This window comes from Castanea sativa, chromosome 4 (assembly GCF_040712315.1).
Source record: "Castanea sativa cultivar Marrone di Chiusa Pesio chromosome 4, ASM4071231v1".
Classification (NCBI taxonomy): domain Eukaryota; kingdom Viridiplantae; phylum Streptophyta; class Magnoliopsida; order Fagales; family Fagaceae; genus Castanea; species Castanea sativa.
In genome coordinates, this window is record NC_134016.1 from 30,722,905 (window position 1) to 30,748,375 (window position 25,471).

The window sequence follows — 25,471 nt, forward strand, 5'->3', positions numbered from 1 at the left end:
TCAACACACGAAAACTAATTTAAAATATAGGATTGAATTAGTTGCATTGTGTTTATAGGTTGAATGCACACCCGTAACCAATAAACATACAATTGTTCTTCCAATGTAAGGATCTTCTTCTCAGTATTTCTAATCAGCGCCTTTTTGTTAATGAAAAATCTTCTTTGATTCCTTGAAACCCTTTACAATGGCATTGATTTCGAGATACAAATAAATGTATAAAATACATGAACAAAAACAACCACCAAGTAATTCTACCAAAAAAAAACCACCAAGTACGCAAACAAAATTAAAAATAATTGGTGTGGCCAAAAAACCAATCATTGAACAATATTTTATTATATTTACTACTATTATTATTTTTATTTTTTTTAAAAGCCGAAGCTTGCAAGTTGCAACAACTTGCCCCACCCACAATAAAATAAAAATTAAGCAAAGAAGAGAAGAGAAGCCAAGCCAACACAACACACTTTGCCCTGTTTCAAGATTCAACTCGTAGTTCAAGAAATGGCCACTGAAACTCCATTGCTTTTAGACATAATTGAAAAGGCCGTAGACGACAAAGGCCGACGTGTCCTGAGATCCAACTCTGGAGGTTGGAGGTCTGCAAGTTTCATCATAGGTAAAGAAAGTACATGTACCACTACCACCCCATTAATCAATTCAACAAATAAGCATGGTGATTCCTTTGCTTTTTTATTTTGGGCATAAAAAAATATACATATATGATGGGTTTATTATACATATAGGCGTGGAAGTGGCAGAGAGGTTTGCGTATAATGGGATTGGCTGCAACCTGATAATGTATTTGACTGAGCAGCTGGGGCAGTCAACAGCCACTGCTGCTGTGAACGTCAACACCTGGTCAGGAACTGCGTTGTTGCTTCCACTCTTTGGAGCCTTCATAGCTGATTCTTATCTGGGCCGCTACCGCACCATTATTATTGCTTCCTGCATTTACATTCTGGTGCGTATCTCTCTCTCTCTCTGCCAAAGATAGGAGAAAATTAAAAAATCAAATTTTATCCTTATCTTAGACAAGTAGAATCTAAGCTCAGATTTTGTGCTCTTCTTTTTTTATTCAACAAAACGAAATTAGAGTAATGTTATGAATACAATAATTTTCACAACAATTGAATTGACAAGTTTTATTGGCTTTGTCACCTCAAAGTTCTTAAATATTTTGTATAAACTTTTGTCCTAAGCATTAAGATGTCTAATGTCCTGATCAAAACTTCAACCTGCCACTTAAGTCTTCCTTTTTCCTTCATGCATGGCAGCGATCTCTTTGCTATCTACCAATATAATCACCGCAGAAAAAACTAAGTTGTAAAGATCTCACAGCTGCTTCTCTAAGGGCATAAATAACACTTAGCACTTGTTCACAACCGAAGACCGTCCTGTCACACCTTTACTAATACTAGAAAAAGGAACTCTTCTTACAATGGGGATGACAAAATGGAGAATATTGCCAAAGTTTAGTCAGCCCTCTCTTCCTCATAAGCCTTTTCATATATGCATATGGAAGAATTCTGCTAGGGATTAGTACATTTTCATAAAAACAGAAAGTCTTTCAAACAACACATGGTTTTCTTATCTCCAAATTGTGATGCCCCAATTTGATTGATTGTGTGATGTGTGTGGGTGTGTGATGAATCTCACATCAGGTATTTACTGGGTTGAATTGGGCTTTGTTAACAACTACAAGGATCCTCAATTGTGACTAGTCCTTTTGAGGTATAGCGCAGATGTGGCTAGCGCTTTTTCTTGGGTCGTTACACCAAATAGTTCTTAGGATTGTAGTCACAGCTCACCTAGGATTTCAACTAGTGGTTCAAAAAGCATGACAAGATAGCATCAGCTTTCAAAACCAACTCTTCCCAAACCAAACTGTAATGTTTCAGCATTATATATATATATATTTTTTTTAGTTAATTATCACTGGCTTAGATTGGGAATAATTTCAGGGACTAGGCCTGCTGACTCTGTCAGTGCTTCCTTCTCTCATCACATCTAAGTACATGGGCACCCTCAAAGTTAAATTATGTTCTTCTGAGCTCCAAGTGAATTTATTCTTCATCTCTCTATATCTAGTAGCAGTTGGGCAAGGTGGGTACAAGCCTTGTGTCCAAGCTTTTGGAGCCGACCAGTTTGATGGAGAAGATCCAGTGGAATGCAAAGCCAAAAGCTCATTCTTCAATTGGTGGTATTTTGGTCTCTGTGCAGGTACTTTTGTAGCAATGTTGATCATAAGCTATGTACAAGACAACCTTAGTTGGGGTCTAGGATTTGGAATCCCTTGTATTGTGATGATCATTGCCTTTGGTGTCTTCTTGCTTGGTACTAGAACTTATCGATATAGTATTAGTATCAAAGAGGAGAAAAACCCATTTGTAAGAATTGGTCAGGTGTTTCTTGCTGCAATTAAAAATTGGTGGACTACCCCATCAGAAATAGCATTTGAAGAGGAGGCTTGCAGAACCCTGCGACACTATGAATCTGAGAAATTCAAGTAAGAGATTAATTTTCTTTTTATGCTAATTTATTAATAGGAAAAGGGCTATAAAATAGCAACAAAAAGGTCGAATAAGGAATTTTGATAGATTTTTTTAAGGATTATATGCACTGTTATTTCAGCAGAGTCACTACATGCTTAGCTAGCTATTCCTTCTACACCAAAAGATAAGAGTTGGAATTTTATGTATAGATGTGCATGATAATATGATATAGAGTGGATCCTACTTATGGGAGAAGAGTGAACTCCTAGAAGAACATTCAGTGGATTTTATTCTTACATGTTATAGAGTTAAGCATGATAGAGAGAAAAATGATATATTTCTTTGAAAATAATGCAAGGATTCAATGCACAAATCAAAGATAATTTGTGTGGTTTAGGTTGGTGATTTTTCAAAGCTACTCAATCATTTTTCATGTGGCATGTATAATGTCTCTATTTCATTTTTCTTGATGCTCTTTCAGAATATGGACATTTTATTTCATTAAATCAAATTCATCAATTATTTCTAGTAATCTTTTGTGTTAGAAATACATACACTGCACGTATAGCTACTACATAACTCATTTTGCCTATGCTCCACTGGATTACCTAGGGATATAAACTCAGTTTCCTAGAGAAGGAACTCTACATGCTGGCATTGACACCTAAGAAATCCTTGTAAGATCACTAAAATTACTTGTACCACCGGACTATGGTTCCTTATTAGGATATAAGACTTCACTATGCCACAAGGAACTTCTACTTACCAAAGGAAAAAAAAACACTATCAGGAACTTTGATTATATTACTAATAAAAAGAGTCATACATCCAGTTTTCCAACTAATGGACGAGTCTTGCTCCTCTTTCATTCGAAACAATGTTAGTTTACTTAAACAACTTTTAATTCCTTTCTTAGATCTAAACTCATACAGAATTATTTTTATCCTCAATGTGGCAGGTTCCTTAACAAAGCCTTGCAGGGTAAGGTTTGTACTGTCAATCAAGTTGAAGAAGCAAAGGCAGTTCTTAGGCTTGTTCCAATTTGGGCTACTAGCTTGATTTTTGCTATTGTGACTGCACAGACTGCAACTTTCTTTACCAAGCAAGGTGCCAACCTTGACCGAACAATTTTTCTTGGCTTTGAGATACCAGCTGCCTCACTACAATCTTTTATTAGTTTGTCCACAGTTCTTTTCATTCCCATATATGACTGCATTTTTGTTCCTATAGCAAGAGTTTTCACTAGGAAACCATCTGGGATAACTATGTTACAGAGAATTGGAATTGGGATGCTTTTATATGCTATTTGCATTGTAGTTGCAGCTTTAGTTGAAATAAAAAGGCTGAAAACTGTTAAGGAATATGGGCTGATTGATATGCCATATGTGACTATACCAATGAGGGTGTGGTGGCTTCTTCCTCAATATGTTCTGTCTGGCATTGCTGAGGTTTTTCTCATGATTGGTCTTCAAGAATTTTTCTATGATCAAGTTCCAATTGAATTAAGGAGCATGGGTCTCGCTCTTTATCTCAGCATTTTTGGGGTTGGAAGTTTTTTAAGCAGCTTTCTTGTCTTTGTCATTGAGGAAGCTACTAGTGGATTTGGCAGAGATAGTTGGTGTGCTGATAATCTTAATCGGGCACATCTTGACTATTTTTATTGGCTACTTGCGGGACTCTGTGCAATTGCATTCACTGCCTACTTGCATTTTGCAAAATCTTATATTTATAATAGACAAAGTACAATTTAAGTACAATATATAAGTAAATTGTTGTAAACTGCAAAAAATTATTAAGGGTTCAAGAGTATAAAGATATGGTATTCCCTTCCCTCACATAAATGGTAAATGTCACTATAATTTAATTAGCTTTATCACACATGCTATGTGAGTGCTAAGAGGCTTTTTTTTTTTTTTAATCTTAATTCAGGGTTAATTTGAGGTTTATGTATTTATCTAGTGAATTTTATGCGTTTGTCAATCACTAAAATAAACAGACATGAGTGTGATATTGTGACGAGACTTAAGTACAAAATAAATAGACACCAAAATAACATTACAGTCGTCATTATTTGGTTTGTGGGTGGATTCATTTTTCTTCTTTGTTTATTATACGCCACAACATATACATTATATATTTCCTTAAAATGATGTATTTAACAAATTTGGTCACATGGTATTGTATTTATAATAACATGCATTAATTTGTCCTGAAATTACACGCTATGAGTTAATTGCACAAAATTAATATGTTAATACCATAAAGTAAAATTTCAAAAAAAAAAAATTTTTGAGTTAAGAATGATAAAAAAATTATGAAGCTATATCTTTGTCTACAATGGGAAGGAGAAAAGCAGGAAAATCCTCTTAAGGCTCTAACCACATGGCTTCTTAGCAATACTTGCTAACATTTGTACACTATTACACTTTTTAGGAATAGCACGGAACAAACATAAGAATGGCATCAGAGGGAGTATGGGCAATGGCGAAGCTACGGGGGACCATAGCTAAAACAGACGCTCTTCGCTATAAAATTTCTAGAGAATGTACTTGTACAATACAAAGAGCCACCAAAAACACCTTCGAGATAGGGGTATCTGTTTTATAATGGCAGTATCTCTTGGCATGAAGACTTCATCAATAAGTTCTTGATTCCATATGTACGAGTTGGCTCATGAATAAGCTCTTACATTGTGGTATACAATGAGGTTTAATACCTTTTAAGTGTAATTGGAGTAGGCAACCATTGATCCTTCCACACATTTATCAACTATCCATTCCCCATCCTCCATACAGATACGCAGCTCCACGCCCAATGAGCTCTCTTGCTGCCAAAATACTCTTCCATGTCTCTCAAGGTGTCCATACCCCATACATCATACAACCCAATTTGACACCATTCCATTTATTTTCATCACGTATGAGGGCATCAAAATGATGTTTTGAAAAAGATAGGAAAGATAAATCAATATTCAAGGACCAAACAGCACCTAACTTTTCTATTTATTGTATTGTACATATACTAACGTATCATTCTTTTTTTCAATTCTCACGATAGCTTTTCTTACCTCTAATACTAACAGACTTACACTCTTACTACAACTCTTATATAAAACTAATGGGTCTTACTTAGTATTGATAAAAATAAAATAACTCAATATTTTGTGGAATATGAGTCAGAAGCCTAATAGAATTCTGAAAAGAAAAATATATATACATATATATATATAATTAAAAAAAAATGCAAATCCTATGTTTGATTTCTTTTTTCTTTTTCTTTTTTTGAAGAATCAAATTATATGTTTAAACTGTTTATATTTAGATGGATGGATATCTTGATTTGACTATTCTTAACCATGAATTTATAATTCAAATTATATGTATTTTTGAATATACAATTACCATGCGAGGAGCTGAGAATTATCGAAAAAAATTAGCTTGAAAGTAAGCTACCTTTGCAACGTAACATAATTTGCAAGTGTGGAATGAGAAGCCAACAAGTCGTTGTAGTATAGTGGTAAGTATTCCCGCCTGTCACGCGGGTGACCCGGGTTCGATCCCCGGCAACGGCGTCTCAATTTTTTTTTTTTAAAGTAAAAAACCTTTTTTGAAGCGCAACAAGATCAAACAAACAAGGGTTTCAAACTTTAAAACATTCAATTCAAACGTCAATAAAACCAAAACCCTGTCTCTCTCTCCCCCTCCTCAGCCTCTTCAACAATTTTAAGAAAAGAAAAGGAAGTATGAGTTTTGGGTTCGGTGGTTGTTTCAGCACCACCCCCACACGTTTTGTTCCTATTTGCTACCGTTGGTTTGGTTCTTTTAACTTTAACTGTAACAAATCCCTAATAACTCCTTTGTCTTTGTCGAATTGGACTTCTTCTTCTTCTTCTTCTTCTTCTTCAGCTTCAATGTTAACGACAACGGCAACCACCACAGCTTCTTCGCCCACGGAACGACCGGTCGTAGAGTCCCCGAAGCCTAAGCAGCAGCCCTGGCTCATTGTCGGCCTCGGTAACCCCGGCAAGAAGTTCCAATCCACTCGCCACAATGTCCGTACTACCTCTCTCTCTCTCTCTCTCTCTCTCTCTCTCTCTCTCTCTCTCTCTCTCTCTCTGTGATTTATTGAACTTTAAATTTAGCTAAATTTAGTTGCAATGTTCTTTGTTGTAGATTTTTTTTATTTCAATTGTGATTGTAATTTCTATATGCTTATCACACGAAAAGGCGGAAAAAAGGAAAATAAGGTTGTGATCATATGATAATATGATAAGTAAATGAAATTTAAAGTTCAAATTACTATAAAGAGATTGGAGAGAAAGCAGAAAATGAGCTCTAGTTCAAATGGCACTTCCTATGTTCATAATAATCAATAATCGGGTGAAGAATGAGGTTGCGGGTAGTTGCGTGTGTAATTTACCAATAACTAGAGAAAAAAAAAAAAAAAAAAATCCAAACTTTAATGAGAGGGGTCCTTAGGATGGAATTCATAGTTTTAGCTGGTGTCTTAAATTTTCAAACTTGGTTAAATGGGGTGTTAGCATTCGAGTTATCCAAAAAGTTTCTGATATGCGTGAGGTTGGGCACTAGTTTTCATAACATGGTGCTCGATATATGGTGCAGTGAGCTAGAGCTATCTTGAGTACATTGGGTTGGTGGCGTATGGGGTTATAATAAGGTGGGATTCTGTGCAGGTGGGCTTTGAGATGGTGGATGCTATAGCTGAAGCTGAAGGGATATCAATAAGCAGTGTTTCCTTCAAAGCTCTGTTAGGAAAAGGTTTGCCTTCTTTTTGAACTTTTTGGGTTAAGTGATTGTACATATAAAATCTGTTAAACAGCCAATGATTGCGATGATGAATTCAGCTTTATTAATCAATAGGCAAGTTAACGCAGTGTGACAATTTGTGTATCTTACTACAATCATTCTTTTGATAACTGTGGTTTAGTTGTCATATTTGTGAGATGCTTGAAGGTGCTAGAAATATTCCTTTTTTAATCATCATTCACATAATGTTCTCTATAGATGATAGAACCTTCCTCTTAGTATATATTTCTAGGAAGGGGGAAATGTTGGAAATAAACATTTGATGCAGGATTTAACTGGTTTCTGGTTCTTCTATCTTATGATTGCATTGCATCAGTTTGATATAACTTGAGGATTAGATTAAGATTCCTACTTAACATTGTCTAGGTTTCTTTTAATTTTTATTTGATGATGAATCTTGTCTTATCAGAGTATGATTCTAAATAAAATCAATCTTGCTTTGAGTTCCCTTGATATCAGAGTTACACTCTTAACATCCACTGCACAGGGTATAATACCTTAAGCCTTAGCAAATGATAGGTTTGAAGTAGCTCCTCGTGATGTTTGTTGAGCAGAAATCAGTGGATTAAAAACTAGTTTTCTTATATATTTAGTGTTGAATTAATATGGTTTGATATTTCAGGTTTTATTGGAGAAGTTCCTGTTATGCTTGCTAAACCCCAAACTTTCATGAATGCAAGTGGTGAGTCTGTAAGTAAGCTATCTGAAAGATTTTTATATTTAATAATTATCAAGTTCTCTCCTCCAGTTATTTCCTATGGTTTTGATGAGGATTGGTTGGTGAAGGTTGGAGCTATCGTTTCTTATTACAAGATTCCATTAAAGCAAGTTCTCGTGGTAAACATCTTGCCTACTACATGCACTTTCTCACAACCTTTTTTTTTTCTTGTAGATCTTCTTGACTTCTGATTCACTATTTTTCTGTTCAATCTGAATTTCTGACTTCTTCAACAGATTTTTGATGACTTAGATTTGCCATTTGCGAAATTGCGGCTATTGCCAAAAGGAGGACATGGAGGACATAACGGGTGATTTTTTTTTTTTTTTTTTTAATAAGAATGGGTGATTGTTATGCTGCTATAATGTTATACTTCTGCTGATACAAAATCTTTCATGGATATAATTCAGCATCTTATAGAAAAGATAGATACCATTCTTGAATATAGTTTTTCGAGTTTACACTTTTATTTGAATAAACTCTACTTTATACCCTTTTATGTTTGGATTAGTTTTCAATTTTTGTTTATGTATAAAATTTTTCAATTCTCATCCCTAATGTTTGACACTTTCAATGTTATCTTCTTCTTTTTTCTAGTACTGTGATTAATGTGGCAGTTAAATGCCATATAAGCATGCAATCCTTATAATGTGTAACAATTGGTCCAATTAAAAATTTAAAATATGTCATGTCAGTTAAAAAATACAATTCATCAAATATTAAATCTCTCAATTCCTTCAAAAAGAAGCCAATGACCTCTAGTTCAAATGACATTTCGTTGTATTTCCAATGAAGACATTCAGAGTTCAAATTCCTTCTCCCCCGCTTAAAAATGTGTCAAAAAAATTCTTCAAAAAGACAAAAGAAAAAAAAAAAGTTCTCATGTCAAAGTAAACCTCATCACAGCTTCTCTTTTGCCTCACCACAACCACCTATGTGTCTCACCCTATGCACATCAAAGCCACTCTCAATCTCACTTGCCTTGACCTTACACCATTAACCCTCTTGTTACTTTACTATCCCAGAAAATTAACCTCCAATTCTTTTTACTTAACTCAAGTCCAATTTCTTAACCAAAATTTAAAAGCCCACACACACCAGATTCTCACTACTAACATCTCACCTAATCCCAAAATCTCTCTCCCCATTTTTACTCAAAAATCTTCAGTCCCCCATTAAAACCAAATTTTGGGTGACGTGGTGGTTGTGTTGGTTGATTTTGAAAGAAAGCAGCAATGATCCTTTGATAAATTCAATGATTATAATGGGGGAGGGGATTTGAACCCTAAACATCTCCATTGGAAACACTTGGAGATGCCAGCTGAACTACAAGGCTCTTGGCGAAAGAAAGCAGCAATTTTGTGGTGACTTGGAGGCTTGATTGGGTTGTTTTTAGATAGATTTGCAGTGTGGGTGGGTTTTTCATGACAGGTTCGGCAACTTATGGTGGTTTTGTTGGCCATGATGACTGTGGCACAGCTGGCCATGGTGACCATGTGGTGGTACAGTGCTGTGCCAGCTTGGCCATATGGTGATGCATCTTGGGCTACCATGGCCGTGCAATGGGAGAAGGTTAGAAAAAAGGGGAGGGGGGGGGGAGAAGAAAGTGGGATGAGCTATATAGATTTTTTTCCCCTGACGTGGTTTAATAAAACTATATTGTTTTGAGCTTGGTTGGCATTTGACAGCCCCGTCATTCATGGAAATGGACTGAAGGACAACATTTAAAACAATGTAAAATGTTATGGAAGAAACTGAATTGAACATAAGGGACTGAAATGACAACTAACCCAAGTATAGGGTGTGTAAAGTGAACTTTAGTCTTTTTATTGCATACTGTCTCAGGCTTTTAGTCAAAAGATAGACCTTTTAAATCACTTGAAGACCAAGGTTACTGTGCACATAATTCCAGGATTCTGTCTCCTCTTGGACAGAAAAGATGTGAAAAAAGATTGAACATGTCAATTAAGGTTAAGATTTTTCATTACAAGTAGTATTAGGACAATCAAATTGATTAATGTTTTACTTGATCACTAGGGTTCCTAGAAAATAAGGCACTTGTAATAAAATATATTAACATGAAGAGAAAAGAAGAGTAAATAAAATCTCCTATTCTACACCTTGAGCCTTGAGGGCACTAACCCACTGGGATGACTCTGACACCAGGGTGTCAAACACGACAATTCCCAATTTTTTGGATTCAGGACACTGTTAAAATATATCTATCTTTTTGTGTTTTAGTATTTTTTTTACTTCATGAATGGCTGCTTGTAAGGATAGTTTTACATCTCAACATCCCCACCCCAAAAAAAAGGATATTAAAATTAATTCTTATTAATTGCTTTCCCTTGCAGGATGAGGAGTGTCATTGATCACTTCAAAGGGAACCGTGATTTTCCTCGTTTAAGAATTGGTATGTGCTTAAAAGCACTAAAGTAATTGCCATTGTGTGTGTGTGTGTTGCTAAAAGCTCTTTTTATAACCAATTTGTCATTAAATTGGTAACTTTTACTAGGAATTGGACGGCCTCCTGGGAAGATGGATTCCATCAACTATGTTCTCCGCCCCTTCAGTAAACAAGAACGTGAAGAGGTATGTAGAAAGTTTTCATGGACTTGTGGAGAAAAACATGCAAAATACTTTTTGGATTCTAATTATTCAATAAAAAATGTATTTTCAGTTGAATTTTACATTTCAAGATGGGCTGGAAGCAGTTCGAATCCTTTTGCTGGAGGGATTTAATAAAAGTGCCACATTTGTTAACAGTGCCAAAACCTTGGAACAACTGGGTTAACCGTCGGCATAAGTTAATGAATTTTTGGTGATCATAGACAGGTGGATTCTATTCATGAAGAAGAATGTGCATCTCAGTAACTGAACATTGCTTTTATGATTTTTCAGATGAAGTAACTTTTAGTAGACATTATTTCCAAGCTACCTTGGGAAAAAGGAAATATGGAAGGCACCATGGTGGCTCAGAGACATCCATTCTTTGAAAGAAAGTTATAGCAATAATTTTAATACGAATATTATGCTTTGTTCTTAACAAGGACATTGTAATATTTTTCATTAGAAATCCAATGGTTTTATACACTTTTTTTGGGGGGGGGGGGGGGGGGGGGGGTGGGGGATAATAGGATGGTTCTTTCTAACATTTTATTTTATTCTATAGAATTGAGAGTAATATTATGTGGCTCAATTAAATGCATGGCAATGCCTATGACCTAGAGAACTTCTTGTTGCAATTTCTTGCACCTCATCTAAGTGCTCCATCTTCTGGTCTCACAACAAGTTTGTAATATTAGTTTTGCTGATTCAGGAGGGCCAACCAGTCTTTCCAAGCCATTTTCATCCAAAATATGACAAATAATACCCTTCTTATTGTCAGCATTAAGTTCTTTTCATTTGTTTCAACTTTTAACCTTTTTTGTGCATGATTTATAAGTTTTTTTTTTTGTTTTTTTTTGGTAGTTAAGGCTGCCTATCTACTTCCAAACCTGGCAGAAACGAAAGATTTATCTGTTGAGTATTAAGTATTAACTTTCACTTGTCAGTTTTAATGTAAGATCCTATATTATCGTTATTAATATCCTTTTTAGTTTCTTAAAACAAAGTGGGCATTTGGTCTAGTGGTATGATTCTCGCTTTGGGTGCGAGAGGTCCCGAGTTCGATTCTCGGAATGCCCCCCTTTTCTATTTTTTTTCCTTTTTTTTGAAGTCCACTTTCTCTTTGCCTTGAAGAGTGTTGAAATTTATACTTTTGTTAATTCAGATGCTTCTGGGTTGTACTAATGTAGGCTCTTAGCCGCTACTTTAGCCTCTTCGGCTTGTTAGTTCTTAATGCAGTTTCCTTTTAACCAAAAACAAAAAAAGTCTTCATCTTTTTTTTGGTCAAAAAGTTGCCATTTAATCTATTTGTTAGTTCCGATACTTATAGATTCGGTCAGAATGTTGATTTTTTAATATCAAATAGTCAAAATGTAGATTGACAAGTGAAGGGACGAAATTGAATATGGCACAATAAGTCCACTATCTGTTTGCTTTAGAAAGTTGTCATTTTTATTTTGGTAAAAAAGTATTCATTTTTTATTCACTAAACAGATTTTTTTTTCCCCCAGTTTACCGTATAAGTTAATTCCAAAACTAATATTAGCTTCGTAAGAATATTAATTTTTAGTGTAGGTGAATAGAACCTTAGATTTCTTATTTGAAAATAAGAGACTTTACCAATTAAAATAATTAAAATATACTTTTTTTTTTTAGTTATTCGAAGTCAAAACTTTGATTAGTTTCATTATAGATTGATTAGTGAATGGACGAAAATAAATATAGCACAATGAACGAAAATTAAAAATATGACAATATTCTAATAAATTTGTATACGTAAGTGGATATATCTAGTAGTAATCTAACAAATTTGTTTAACTCGAAAGGTTGGTATAATGGTTCTTAATACCTCATGAAATATGTTATGAATTTTAAACTCTTAACTAGGAGAATAATTAGGTGTTCAAAGAGTTCTGGATATCTAAGTTAGCCCAAAAAAAATGTTAAAAAATTAATTTGTGTCTCTTATCCACTCTTAGGTCAACATAAGTTGTGATTGAGAAGGTTTGTCCATATTAAACAGTTAAGGAAAAAGTTTGTAACTGAGGTCAATTTAAACACTTGACATTTCCTTAACCTTTATTAATGTAAATCAAAGCCAAGATTTCAATGATATATATTTAGTTATGAACAAAAGGAAAAAAAAAAAAAAAATGTTAGTACGAAAATGGCCAAATGTCAAACAAAAGAATCATCAACGCTGGTGCTTGACAAACCCCCTCGACAAGCCCTTAGACTAATGCTCAACCCAAAAAAATGTTTGATCCAAATTTACACCCGTATCAGAGAAAAGTTATTGAACTCATCATATCAACATTTATTAATTATTATGCTAACTAACCGACACCCATTTTGTATTTAATGCAAAGAAATAGGTTGTTATTGTACACTGGCGGCTCTAATGTGAGGGTTGTCTTAGGACCACCCTCACTTGTTCATACATGCAAAAAAAAAAATTATATAAATAATTATTTTTAAGTAATATATTCTAAGACCATCCTAACTTGAAAATATTGTATAACCTATATTGTAATATTTCATGTATTTACATGTTTTTTTTTTTGTGACGTTAATATATTAAAATTATCTTTTTATTAAATTTTGTGTAATTTAAATTTCTTAGTGACCATCCTAAAAATAATTTCTAGAGCCGCCACTGTTATTATGCTACGTTAGGTTGAGCACCCTAAAAACTTGTCCCTTTAAATGACTTGAAGAAATAATGTATTTTTAAGATCTTCTCACTTTATAGGAAACTGATCACCATTTCCACTTAAGAAATACTTAATTGCTCTACAATTCATTTCAAAAGATCTTTCTGTCGGCTTAACCTTCAAAATACCTCAAATCATCCCCATCAATTGATCATAGCCTAGAAAGTAAAAGTCGTTCAAATTTTGCAAGTTTGGATTCGTTGAACTTGAAGTCGCCTGACACCTGGCTTGGTTGGAATTCAGGGTGTGGTTCCGCTTTTAAGAATTTACTACCCCTTAGAATTAGTCTACGATAACAAGGTGAAGGATCTTTTCTAGGCGGGTTTTTTCTTTTTTTCTTTTTTGGGCTAGAGACTCTTTACATATTAGTTATTTTGTGTAGTATGTAAATTTCTTACATAATCATTTTGAATATATAACCCTTATATATATATATGATTTGAAAAAAATGTAAGCTAATATTATATATAATTTGAACATCTTATATAAAAAATGTACAATTTGAACTATATAATTGTGATTATTTTTAATTGTATCTGTGCATATTCACAGGGCTACACACTAGCCTATATATATATATATAGCCAAAACTAAAAGAAAATCCGATTAAATTATAAATTGGAGTCTAATTTTGTGTCACGTGTCTTATCTCATTTTTAAATTTGAGTGTCAAGAGAATTATTTGGTGCAAAAGTCAAAAAGTCTAAATTCAAGTAGATTCTAAATTGAATTTTAATTGAAGTTCAATTCTGCGCCAAGTGTCCAATCTAATTTTTTAAATTTTTGTGGCAGTAAATTATTGGGTGCAAAAACCAAATTGTAAAGATCCAATTAGATTCTAAATATATATATATATATATAAACCATTATATATTTTAGAAATTCAAGGCTTAAAAAATGTGTAAGTTGTAATTCTTACATCAAGTTTATTTTGAACTCATACACACACACACACACACACATATACATGTGTTTGTGTGTGTAATTATGATTGTGATTGTTTTTAAATGTAGCTGTTCATATACACGGGCTTACAGATTAGTTTATATATATAATAATAGGTGAAACTAAGAAAAACTCATATTAAAATTCTAAATTAGAGTTCCAATTTTGCTCAATGTGTTCTAAATTATTTATTCTTAACAAATTTTATTTCTTAATTTTAGAATAAAATGTGGAGGCATATCATAAATATTTATCAAAGTGAGTTATTAAGTACAAAAACCAAAGAGTCTAGAACAAATGAATTGTAAAAAAAAAAAAAAAAAGTGCTTCACAATAATAATAAAAAATGAAAAATTTACATTTTATACCTAATAATATCCTTACAAATTTTTTTAAAGAGTTAACAAAATATAAAAATGACTATCAATAGTATTTAAATTATATGTATAAAAATTATATTATGCATTTTATTGTATATCTTTAAGTATATTCATGCATATGCATGAAATTACAAGCTAATATATATTAAAATCCAAAGAAGAGAAAATCCAACTAAATTTCAATTGTATTCTCAATCTTGCGCCATGTATCCCATCTAGTTTTTAATTTTTGTACCAAGTGAATTAATGAGTGTAAAAATCAAAGAATCCAAATCCATTTAGATTCAAAATTGGATTTCAATTGGAATCTAATTTTGCGTCACGTGTCCATCTAATTTTTAATTTTTGTAACAAGTGAATTATTGGGTGCAAAAATCGAAGAATCTAAATCCAATTAAATTTATACTCCCTCCGTCCCATTTAGTTTGTTCTCTTTGAAAAGTCAAACTTTTTAAGGGAACATCATTTATTGTCTTATCTAACTTTTAAAAATGTATTAGTTTCCAAAACTACCCTTAAATAAATTTGTTGATTTTTTTTTTAAATGGAGTAGTTTTGAAAATTAAATAAGGGTATAATAGGAATATTAGTAAATTAATGACTTTTATTATTAGAAACAGGACAATATTTTGGGACATCCCAAAATGGAATACAGGACAAACTAAGTGGGACGGAGGGAGTATATATTAGCCTCTAAGCACACTCACGCGCGTGCTCAGATGCTCTTCCATTGTTTTGGATAAAGGTTAATATTAATGAAATATAAAAAATAAAAACCAATCATATTATATATACTCAACAAAAATCGCTATATTTTCTATTTTATTAAGAACTAGAATAAAAATAATCATAAATGTATTAAACTTAGGTAAGAATTTTAATATGCATCTAATTAAGTTTTTTTTCTAATAATTCAATCAATTATGTATATTTTTATGATTAAAAATGTATTTATTTTTAAATGCATCCATGTATGCATCATTACATGTTAGTTATTTGTTACATCAAAAGTTGAAGCACAACTGTATTCAAGTAGGAAAAAGAAAACCATTCCAAGATTTGGACCTTGATTGAAGGCCTAATTAACATGTGATATATGGTCCACGTGACTTTAACAATCTTTAGTATTACCTACAAGGCCTAACATAACATGTGACATTGTGTATGTGACTTTAGTATGGTACTACTTGCTGGCTTGGTCAAAAAGAATCTATATTTTTAGATATGGTACTACTTGTTTGCGAGGTTTATAATGGTTTTTTTGAGAAACACGCATGAGGGAGAGGGAAACGATGTTAGAATGTTGATTTATTGGTATATGAATGGAATAAACATAGCACAATAGTCTAACAAACTTGTGTGGTTTCCGAAATGCTGTTTTTTTTTTTTTTTTTTGAGACATTGCCTTTTTTCCCAACCCTCTAATCATATAAACTCCCGGCAAAGATTTTTTTTTTTTTTTATGTTTCTATTTATTTTGTGAAGGGCCAAACCAAGATTTTAGCACCGTATATTTTGTTAAGAACCAAAAAAGAAAAAAAAAATTGTTAGTATGAAAATATATCATCTTGTGCGAAATGAAAAGTTCTGGTGGTGCTAATTCTTTAAAGAATCATTTCCAATATTCAGCTTTTAAAAACCAGTTGATACAAGAAAAGTTAAAGGAGCATGATAATTGATAAGCAGGTAGGAAAATTTTCCCAAGATTTAGGCCTTGATTAAAGGCCTAGTAGGTGATATATATATGGTGGTCCAAGTGCCTTAACAGTCAATGGGAACCTCAGCTACCTTTAGATGGTATTGCTAGTTTATGGTTTGACTTGTATTTTCAATGGCATACATGCAAGAAGTGCATTGTTTATGCCAAATCTCATTCAACAAATGTGACTTAGATATAATCAACATGATGACAAACTCTTCATTTCTTTCATGTGAAGAGTTTGGCATCAAACCCAAAAAAAAAGGCCGCGGGGGGGGTTGAAAGATTCAAGTTAGGCCCACCAGCTTTGATATAATTATAATCATTTACAAATCAAAGAAGCAGACAAGGTCACAAGGGGAACAATTATGCTTTTTCAAAATCCTTTGAAAACCCTTTATTTCTTAATGCAAAATTTGACTACAATTATAAATTGTCTGTTGGGGTTTCAAAATCACAGGATAAATATTAATTGCATCTTTTAGATATTTTCACTGTCCCATCCCATGATATTTTTGCATTTTTTCTTAAAGATAAAGTTTCTGGGGTTCTAAAATATGAAGATATTGAAGCCTTTACTTTGTTTTACTTCTTTTTATTTTTTTGATAACATGTTTTTTTTTTTTGGGTGAAATTTGATAACATGTTTTACTTTTGAGTAAATGTGCCTGGGCTCTAGTTTGAAAGTTCTTTCTATACTGTAGAAAGTACGTCTTGGAAATTGGCTTGGTCTTGGTCAAGAAGTCAAACTATCTAGGTTCTCAAATATATACAGTTATCAAGTGAAAATTATGTTTGTTTATTTTGCAAAAAAACGGGGAATTGAAGTACTGGACTGGTACAACACCAGATATTGTAGCTAATCTTCTTGGTATAGATAGGTTCAGCTAAAAGAATTAGCGTGTGGCCTGGTCTGTTTGTGGTCTGCCTTTTTACTTTTTCTTTGCTGTTTTGTTCTGTCGGTTCTGAGCTTTGTATTGGCTGTTCTGCCTTCCCTTTGAATGAAATGAATGTTCAGTTTCAAAAAAAAAAAAAATGGGATCAATTATTGGTTCCAACAAATGGGATCAATTATTTAATTTTAATACCAACATATCTTGTATCTTTGTGGATACGCATGGCTTAAGGCCTTCAAGTGGAGCCAAAAAATAGGTATATTTAACCATTTTATGTACTTCAAAAACTATTATTATTCCACACCTTGCGTGCCTTCCTTTCCTCTCTGCCTCTACTATGAGAGAGAGCACATCCCAAGAGGTTCATATTTGCTAATGCAAGATAGGCACCATCTACCATGATCTTTTCGTTATTTTTTGGGTACACTCATACGTACACTCTATGATCCAAGATTACACACCCCCCCCCCCCCCCCCCCCCAAAAAAAAAACGAAAACTTATTATCATATCTTAATAATTTTAATTTTAAAATAAGTTTTAGGCTAATCTTTTAAGTATAGTATAATTTGCATCGCTCTCCTTTAAAAACTAATTTGGATAGAGGGGGAATAGAGGGTAATTGGTCAAACTGTCGTAAAAGTTACCATGAGTTTTTACTAGAGTTTATAATGTATATTTGTGTTAGAATTTCTTTCTTTCTATCTTGTATGTGTATGTATGTTTTTCCACACATACACACACACAAAAATGCAAGAATTCTAATAGCATTTAAATTAGTTGGTGCAAAAATTTCGGTCATTTTGGAGTAAAATTATGAGTATTGTTTAGGATCATAACTTTTGCCACAATTTTATCACAATTTAACCACGTGGCGAGTTATAAATGATGAAAATATAAACATATCACTTTTACTCCATCACTTATAACGTGTGACATTAACAAGTTATACGGCAAACAATAGCAAAAATTCCGGCAAAAGTTATAATCCTAATATTTTCCTTAAAATTATTAGTACTTTTGAGTTTTGACGTAAACGTAACAATCAACAAACACGAAGAGTATTAGTTAAGGGCTATATAATTGGAAATGATTAAAAATAGCACGTTACACGCATTGCAGACATAACTTAATTTACCATCACTCTCAAGTAAAAGAAAGAATCATTCACGGGTAATAATAATAAGTAAAGAACTATAAGAAGTAATCTATTAGTAGTACTAGCACCATATTTACAAAATGGGACCCAGAAGCAGCTCAAATGCCACATGTTGACTAGTGAAAGGGTGGTGGAAAATGATGTGGCAATACAGAAGCCTGCCGACAATCAAGGGAAAGGGACCCACATCCCCAAGGAGGAAGAGAACAAAGTGGGGGGTGTACGGCCCCTCCGAAATTAAAAATTAAAAACCATAATAATATATCAATAACCTACGTTGTCTTCCACTCACAAAAGCGGCTTCCAACTCATGTGATCTGTTCCCCACACACCCAGCCCATTTTCCCATAAAGCCCACCGCACCAACCCCTCCAAATCAATAGACCATTTTGCATATATTAACACCATGACCATAGTTCTATTATTTTAGTTTTCTTTTTAGCTAAGGAAAAAAAAAATTGTAGTCTTTTTTTTTTTTTTTCCTGAATAAGAGATGTTGGGGAATGATGGCGACCGGTCGGAATCGCTGGATCATAAGTATCCTATATATCAATTTTTTGGTCCCCAGGAGGAGAAGAAAAAAGATGAAAAAAAAAAAAGAGACAAGTGTAAATTAGAAATATGATATATATATATATATATAATTATTTAAATATAATTGAATAAAAATATATGTACATATTCAAGAAGATACGAGCAAAAAAAAAATAAAGGCATCCCCAGTCCCCATCCTGTCACCTCTTCAAGATGGGAAAATCCTCGCAAAGTTGGGTAAGGATGAAACATTTTTGGCATCTCTTATATTTCTTGATAACAATTACTTGTTGAAAAATCAATGTTTGAATGGTAAATAAGTGATGGGATGGTATTTGGCAGAGATGGAGCTATGATTTGAATTTGAGGCCGCCAAAAAAAAAAGAACTATAAAATATTTATAAGAATCTAAAATAGTATTGATTTGATATTACAAAATATTAGCAAATGAAAATATACCAATAATTATTTCTTAATTATTTGTCATCTCTTATATTTCTCGATAACAATTATTTGTTGAAAAATCAATGTTTGAAGGGTGAATAAGTGATGGGATGGCATTGGTAGGGACGGAGCTATGATTTGAATTTGAGGCAGCCAAAAAAAGAACTACCAAAATATTTATAAAAATCTAAAATAATATTGATTTGATATTAAATAATTTTTTTATACAAAAATATAATTTATACTCTAACTTAATCTAAGTATATATGTGTGAAGCTCCTTCCTAAAAACTTAAACCCCGACATTTACTTCACACCTCACAAACACTTATATTTATAGAGTGACCATCACACCAAAAACGTACGGTCGTCAAATAATTATTTCTTAATACATCTTAATTCAATCATCATTAAAAGCAGAAAACAACCAATAACCGTAATAGTATTTCCCCCTCAATAACTCCATTACATCACCTCCATCTCAATTATTCAATTTGACTTTATATCCTTCATACATTTCATTTTCACCTTTTTAATTTTGTACGTACTCATTATTTATTTATTTCCACGGGGCGAAGTGATAAACTGATAGTCCACCTCAATCAAATTCACAAATGCCTGTATTCTCAATATATATGCGGTAAGCAATATCTTTAGGAAAGGATGTCCCCTATTTTTTTTTTTTTTTTTTTGAGAAACAGTAAGTCCCCTATTAGTTCCGTCTTTATCGAGTATATGTCTTCGCCCAATATATGTGTTCTCTAATATATATAGATTCAACCATAGCTTAATCTTAACTCCACTGAGTCTTAATCACACAACAAAAATGGACATCCTTAAATCAATTCTGCGCCTCAAAGAGTTTGGAATTTGAATTCAAGATATGAATCCTAATCAAGCCACACGGGAGTTAAGTCTTTGTCACCCACCCTCAGTGGTTAATTTTAGTTATAATAATGGTCTACCTATACTTATAATCCTCAACCTCCACATTTATTTCAAAATCGTTATTATACTTTTAAAATGTATCCAAAAAGTCTTTATCATTAATTTGAGGAATAAAAAAATGGTAATGTTGCAAAGGAGATTCATGAAATCAAGGTAATTTGATTTTGATGACATGAAGCCTATAACGTGTAAAATGATTAAAAAGTAAAATTATACAATATTTTAGAACACATATACAATTTTGACACAAAAATACCCAAAGGTTGGAACTTGGAACAAAATATTCCTTTTTTTTTTAATGTACAGTTATGTTACATACATACATTGTGAACATATTTTATTAACTGAGTGTGTGTGTATATGTATATTTTTTTTTTTTTGAAAGAATATTTGTTTGTCTTACGCCCCAAACAAAATCTAAAAAACCCAACAAATCTTTTACTATATCCCAATAGCACCACAAAGAAACAACCATGAATAATGCAATGCACACACATGACACATCCCCTCCGTCACTAAATCCAAAACACTGTCATGTTTCTCCTTGGATGCGTCGTGTCACCCATGCAAACCATTCACAACGTAAGCTTCACCGTGCACCCTTGTCCCTTTCCCTTTGTCATAACATATGTACATTTTGCTCTTTACAAACAAACACACACATGACACAACATTAAATGTCACATTCCCACTTTGCTTAAAAGTCCCTTGAGTTCTACTAATTTTCCATACAGTACTACTTCCTCTGAGTTCCTCTAGATGCCATAGCCATATACGTACAATTCTACCCAAAAAAAAACAAAAATTGCGAGTACGTACAACAACTTTGTTTATAATTTATGAACCACACCAACCAAAGCTCCTTTGGAATTTATTTAAATGGGCCCCACTTTTCAGCCACACAACAACTTTATACTACAGCCTTTCATTTCTGATTTCACTTTGCTAGATACTAAAAATATTAAAAATATCACACTATAATCAGACACTCATTTTTCAAGGGTAAAAACGTAAATTACACTACCATTTTGATTGAAAGTACTACTACCTGTTTTTTTCTTTTTCCTTTTTTTTTAATGAAAACATTCACTGTTTACATCTACTAACATTTATTCGACGAAAAAGCAACCTTTGAGTTTGCCAAATCGAAGCTGACACGTGTCCCCTGTTGCTGCACGTTCCCAACAATAGACAAAGACGACGTCGTTGGAGCGAAAGCAAAGCAGAAAGTTCCAGACGAGTCCACCGGAATCAAATAGTTCTTAGCCGGCAGCTGCAGAGACTTCCCATCCGAGAACTGAAACGACACCGTTGGGACTTTCACGGACGTTTGCGACGACAGGTCGTAACACGTGTCGAACAGAGCGACTCCGCTTGTAGACGGCAAGTGCTGAGTGAGCTTAACGAACGCGTCACGGAGCGCGTTGTAGGCCTGAGTTTGCAGCCGAGTTATAGCGGTGCCCGAGTCGACGATGATCCCACCGTTTCCCGACGCGTCGAGTTGGAACAACGAGGTTGGGATCGAAACGGCTCGGCCTCCGACGCTCATCCCCGCGAGTCCGACGTAGTAGAACGTGTCGAGTTTGCTGTTTTTGAGGAGACTAGTGGTGACCGAGTCGGCGGGTGGGGCTGAGTTGAACTCGAGAGTCGAGGATCGTCCCGAGTCACGATCTACCAAGCAGTAAGAAAACGACGACGCTTTGGTCTGAGATGTGAGTGAGAGTGGGCCGCCACCGAGTCCGAGTAAACCTGCGGCGCCTACGAAGAGTCCCTCGTTGTCGTGTCCGCAACCCAAAGCGACGGTGTTTATGGAGCCGGAGTTTCCGAACGACAGCGTTTCGGTGACGAAGTCGCCGACCGTGAAGGACCCGTCTCCGTAGGACACTTGGTAGAGACACTTGTTGGAGCGACACGCGGGCACGTCGAGCGAGCTGCATTGTGAGGACGTGCAGGAGAGTGGGTTGTAGGAGACGGAGTCACTCGGGTTGAAGATCGGGTCGGATTGTTGGTAACAGTCGGAGCAAGGCTGACACTGGAGCCAGTTGACGTCACTTCCCGTGTCGAGGACCATGTAGAAAGGCTTTGATGGCTTTCCCACACCGATACGGGAGAAGTACTCGCCGCTGCCTTGGCTCACGCCGGAGACGATAGGAGTAGACAAGTCCTCGGGTTGGAGCTCCGTTTCCAAGGGCTGGAGATCCGACTTCTTGACGCCATGGAGGGCGAGCTGGAGCTTGGTGGTGAGCGAGTTGACACGGGCCGTGTCGCGCTCGAGACGAGAGAGGACGAGGGTTTTATAGTCCTTGTGTGAGGTTTTGTAGAGTTTCTCTCGTGGGTGAAGTTGAACTGAGAAGTAAGAGGCATTTGGGTATGTGAGAGTTTGCACTTCTTCTTCTAGCTGTTGTTGTTGTTGGTCTAAGGGTTGAAGGGTTTGTGGGTCGAAGTTGAGGACAGCTTGGGCTCGTTGGAGTGAAGCAGAGACATCAAGGTCAGTGTGAGTGGTAGTCTCTGATAACAAGGTGCGAGAGAGAGTGATGGAAGGGAAGAGAGAGACGGTGAGAACAACGAAGATGAATGGGTTAAAGGCCATTGTTAGAGAATCCAGACCTCAGATCAGAGAGCTGGATTCAGAAAGAGAAATAGAGAGGTGTGTGTGTGTTTATTTAGACCGAAATAGTGAGAGATTTGGGTTTATTTAGAAAGGAAAGCAGAGACTAGTAGTGGGAGTAATTGGGCGGGGCCTATGCTGCTCACGTCAATCTCGTTGAGAGTTGAGAGAACAGTAAAGTTTGCTAATTATTGCTGCACGTAGAATACACGGCTTAAACAGATTTTACGGAGAAAATGACTGTTTAGCATTAACTATTTTATGTCAAATAGCCTTATTTTTTAATTGCGTATCAAAATACTTCTGTTTTGAAACTTAATATTAGCTATGTCAAGTTTTAAGTGTGCTCATATTTTTGCTAAACAATCTAACTTTTAAGTCAGGCGATGAGTTACAAGTTTGAATCGTTTCCAGTCGTGGTCATTTACAAGGGATGCACTGTAATTTCTTTTTTTGAAATAACACTTGGCCCTTGGGTTTGAGTTCTCCGAAAAAAAAAAAAAAAAAAAAAAAAAAAAACTATGGTGAGTTTTATGAGTTTCAATTAAAAAAAAAAAGTTTTGTGTAGAACTCAATATTAAAAATGTCAAGTTTCACTTAAAAATATGCATAGAACTTGATATTGATGATATCAAGTTCTGACGGAAACTTAATATTAATAATGTCGAATTCCAAAATAAGGTTATTTTGTTACTTAGTTTGAAAATGTGACTATTTGGCTTCATAGTTCAAAAATTAAGACTAAACATCTATTTCCCCCGATTTCGCATAATAAAGGGAAAAGTTAATGAATGCTTTTTTTTTTATAAGAATTTCAACTTATGGCATTTATTCTTTATAAAAAATTTTTATCATCAAACCAATACACAAATCATTTGTTGATGTAGACGAGAATTAAAATCCATATCTCATATTCAACAATAAAAAATGAACAAATGCTTTAAAAACATTGGTTTTATAGGAAAATATAAAGTAATTAATTTTTGGATCTAATTATTGGGTAAAGTTTCTAAAGAAGTTCTTAAATCAATGTTTTGGAGCATCCGTTAACTCTTTTTTTTCTAAAAAATTTGTCAATTTTTTATGTGAGGACCCGAAGATCCGAGGACCCGAGGATCCAAAGATCTAAAGACTCGAAGACATACTAGAAAGTATAAGGAGTAAAGGAGAATAAAAGTCAAGGTTCCGAGGATGAAGTGGGATGGCCTGGCAAAGGACGAAAGATAGATTGATGATGTATGGGGTATATTGCAAATATCTGGGTGGGGGTTGGATAACTATGAACGTTGCATTGAATGTTCTGCACCAACCATTCTGGCCGCATTAAATAGGGAGTATCAGCTTTATCCGTTGCATTAATGTAGAAATGACCTGAATAGTACAAAGTACAGAGCTAAAACTTCTCTCCATTACCGACTACAAGGAAATGGATAAGTGTCAGTAAAGGGGGTTGAGTAGATGAGAGGTGTAGGGCTGAGATAGTAAGGGCAAAAGATATAAATAAGAAAGAAGAGACACAGGAATGGGAAAAAATGACGTCAAAAACTTTGTTGTTGCTACCCTCTCTACAAATTCATTGTTTTAGGACCTTCAGTCATAAAACGCTGTTATTGTTGTTGTTGTTGTTGTTGTTAAGTCTTTTACGTGATTTTTGGTCCTGACATTTTATATATTTTTAATGAAAATAGTATTAAGATTTTTCTAAAATAATTAATTGGCCATTAAGTAATTATCACCAGTACTCATAAAAATTGTTACAATATATTAAAGTAGGAAATGCTATGGACCAAACTTCCCACTTTCAACTCTCTTAGCTTTCAATTTTCAGTAATAGCTTATGTGAATAAATGTGAAAGCTAAAGAGGGAGGTACGAGCCTTGATAGTGGATATGAATCATGTGAATTGTGATATGATGATAAGGTAGCAATAAATTTCACTAGTGTACGGTGGTGAGCTTTTTGAAAATTGAATTTTGGGACTGATTTTAGGTGAGGCAGGTGTGTGTCCGTGACATTGACACACAGAAATTTCTCAAACATAACGTGGTGGATATATAATTATATATAATTCTCGTAAGTTATGACTAATATTGTACAGGACCATTTGACAACTGTGAAGCTCTCTATAATTATACGTTACCAAAATGTCTGTGTTTTCTGTTTTCTTTTTCTGTCTTGCATTAATACTATAAAATAATAAAAGAAAGGTAAGTGCTTGTTCTTTTTTCTTTTTGATTTTTGTTTTTTAATGACAAAAAGTTTTTCTGGTTCACCGAATTTAGGGGCACAATTGGAGATTCACAACTATACTTTATACTATTTTATAATAGTTACTCTTTTACTTTTTAATGGGCAAAGGCAAAAGTTCACGGAATTTTAAGAAAACAATGAGATCCACGCTGGTTGGTTCATGCAGTAACTGATGAGTCAAAATTTTGAACTCTTAATTCTACGTGGTCTGCACAAATGATGAAAATCAGACTGTCTTTCTCTTTTTG

At 34.2% G+C, this 25,471-nt stretch overlaps 3 protein-coding genes and 2 non-coding genes across 6 annotated transcripts; 4 read left to right on the forward strand and 1 right to left on the reverse strand.

Annotated features, from left to right (window-relative positions):
• Positions 1-404: 404 nt before the first annotated feature.
• Positions 405-4,346, forward strand: LOC142630730 (protein NRT1/ PTR FAMILY 5.10-like). The gene is made up of 4 exons (XM_075804768.1): positions 405-622; positions 750-967; positions 1,968-2,512; positions 3,457-4,346. The coding sequence occupies exons 1-4, from the start codon at positions 508-510 to the stop codon at positions 4,247-4,249; spliced, it is 1,671 nt and encodes a 556-aa protein (XP_075660883.1). The 5' UTR covers positions 405-507; the 3' UTR covers positions 4,250-4,346.
• Positions 4,347-5,997: 1,651 nt separating this feature from the next.
• TRNAD-GUC (transfer RNA aspartic acid (anticodon GUC)) lies at positions 5,998-6,069 on the forward strand. The gene has a single exon. It is a non-coding gene; the product is annotated as a tRNA-Asp (tRNA).
• A 59-nt stretch (positions 6,070-6,128) lies between these two features.
• LOC142630575 (peptidyl-tRNA hydrolase, chloroplastic) lies at positions 6,129-11,135 on the forward strand. Of its 2 annotated transcripts, XM_075804587.1 has the most exons (9): positions 6,142-6,238; positions 6,404-6,549; positions 7,192-7,276; positions 7,947-8,014; positions 8,111-8,161; positions 8,279-8,352; positions 10,397-10,455; positions 10,558-10,634; positions 10,723-11,135. In XM_075804587.1, exons 2-9 carry the CDS (start codon positions 6,409-6,411, stop codon positions 10,834-10,836), a joined length of 669 nt encoding a protein of 222 aa, XP_075660702.1. In that variant the 5' UTR covers positions 6,142-6,238; positions 6,404-6,408; the 3' UTR covers positions 10,837-11,135. The 2 variants fall into 2 exon arrangements, with proteins under 2 accessions (XP_075660701.1, XP_075660702.1); XM_075804586.1 differs by having other exon boundaries at positions 6,129-6,549.
• Positions 11,136-11,657: 522 nt separating this feature from the next.
• On the forward strand, positions 11,658-11,729 carry TRNAP-UGG (transfer RNA proline (anticodon UGG)). The gene has a single exon. It is a non-coding gene; the product is annotated as a tRNA-Pro (tRNA).
• Positions 11,730-21,181: 9,452 nt separating this feature from the next.
• On the reverse strand, positions 21,182-23,121 carry LOC142631695 (protein ASPARTIC PROTEASE IN GUARD CELL 1). Its single transcript, XM_075805943.1, has one exon. It carries the CDS (start codon positions 22,953-22,955, stop codon positions 21,468-21,470), a length of 1,488 nt encoding a protein of 495 aa, XP_075662058.1. The 5' UTR covers positions 22,956-23,121; the 3' UTR covers positions 21,182-21,467.
• Positions 23,122-25,471: the final 2,350 nt, after the last annotated feature.

What these genes read in the sequence shown, in the direction of transcription:
- LOC142630730 (XM_075804768.1), top strand. Translation starts at nt 508, where the DNA reads ATGGCCACTGAAACTCCATTGCTTTTAGACATAATTGAAAAGGCCGTA. An exon ending in CTTCCTGCATTTACATTCTG is followed by an intron (nt 968 to 1,967) that starts GTGCGTATCTCT and finishes GAATAATTTCAG; the next exon opens with GGACTAGGCCTGCTGACTCT. An exon ending in TATGAATCTGAGAAATTCAA is followed by an intron (nt 2,513 to 3,456) that starts GTAAGAGATTAA and finishes TCAATGTGGCAG; the next exon opens with GTTCCTTAACAAAGCCTTGC.
- LOC142630575 (XM_075804586.1), top strand. Translation starts at nt 6,241, where the DNA reads ATGAGTTTTGGGTTCGGTGGTTGTTTCAGCACCACCCCCACACGTTTT. An exon ending in TGAATGCAAGTGGTGAGTCT is followed by an intron (nt 8,015 to 8,110) that starts GTAAGTAAGCTA and finishes TGGTTGGTGAAG; the next exon opens with GTTGGAGCTATCGTTTCTTA. An exon ending in CATTAAAGCAAGTTCTCGTG is followed by an intron (nt 8,162 to 8,278) that starts GTAAACATCTTG and finishes CTTCTTCAACAG; the next exon opens with ATTTTTGATGACTTAGATTT.
- LOC142631695 (XM_075805943.1), bottom strand. Translation starts at nt 22,955, where the DNA reads ATGGCCTTTAACCCATTCATCTTCGTTGTTCTCACCGTCTCTCTCTTC.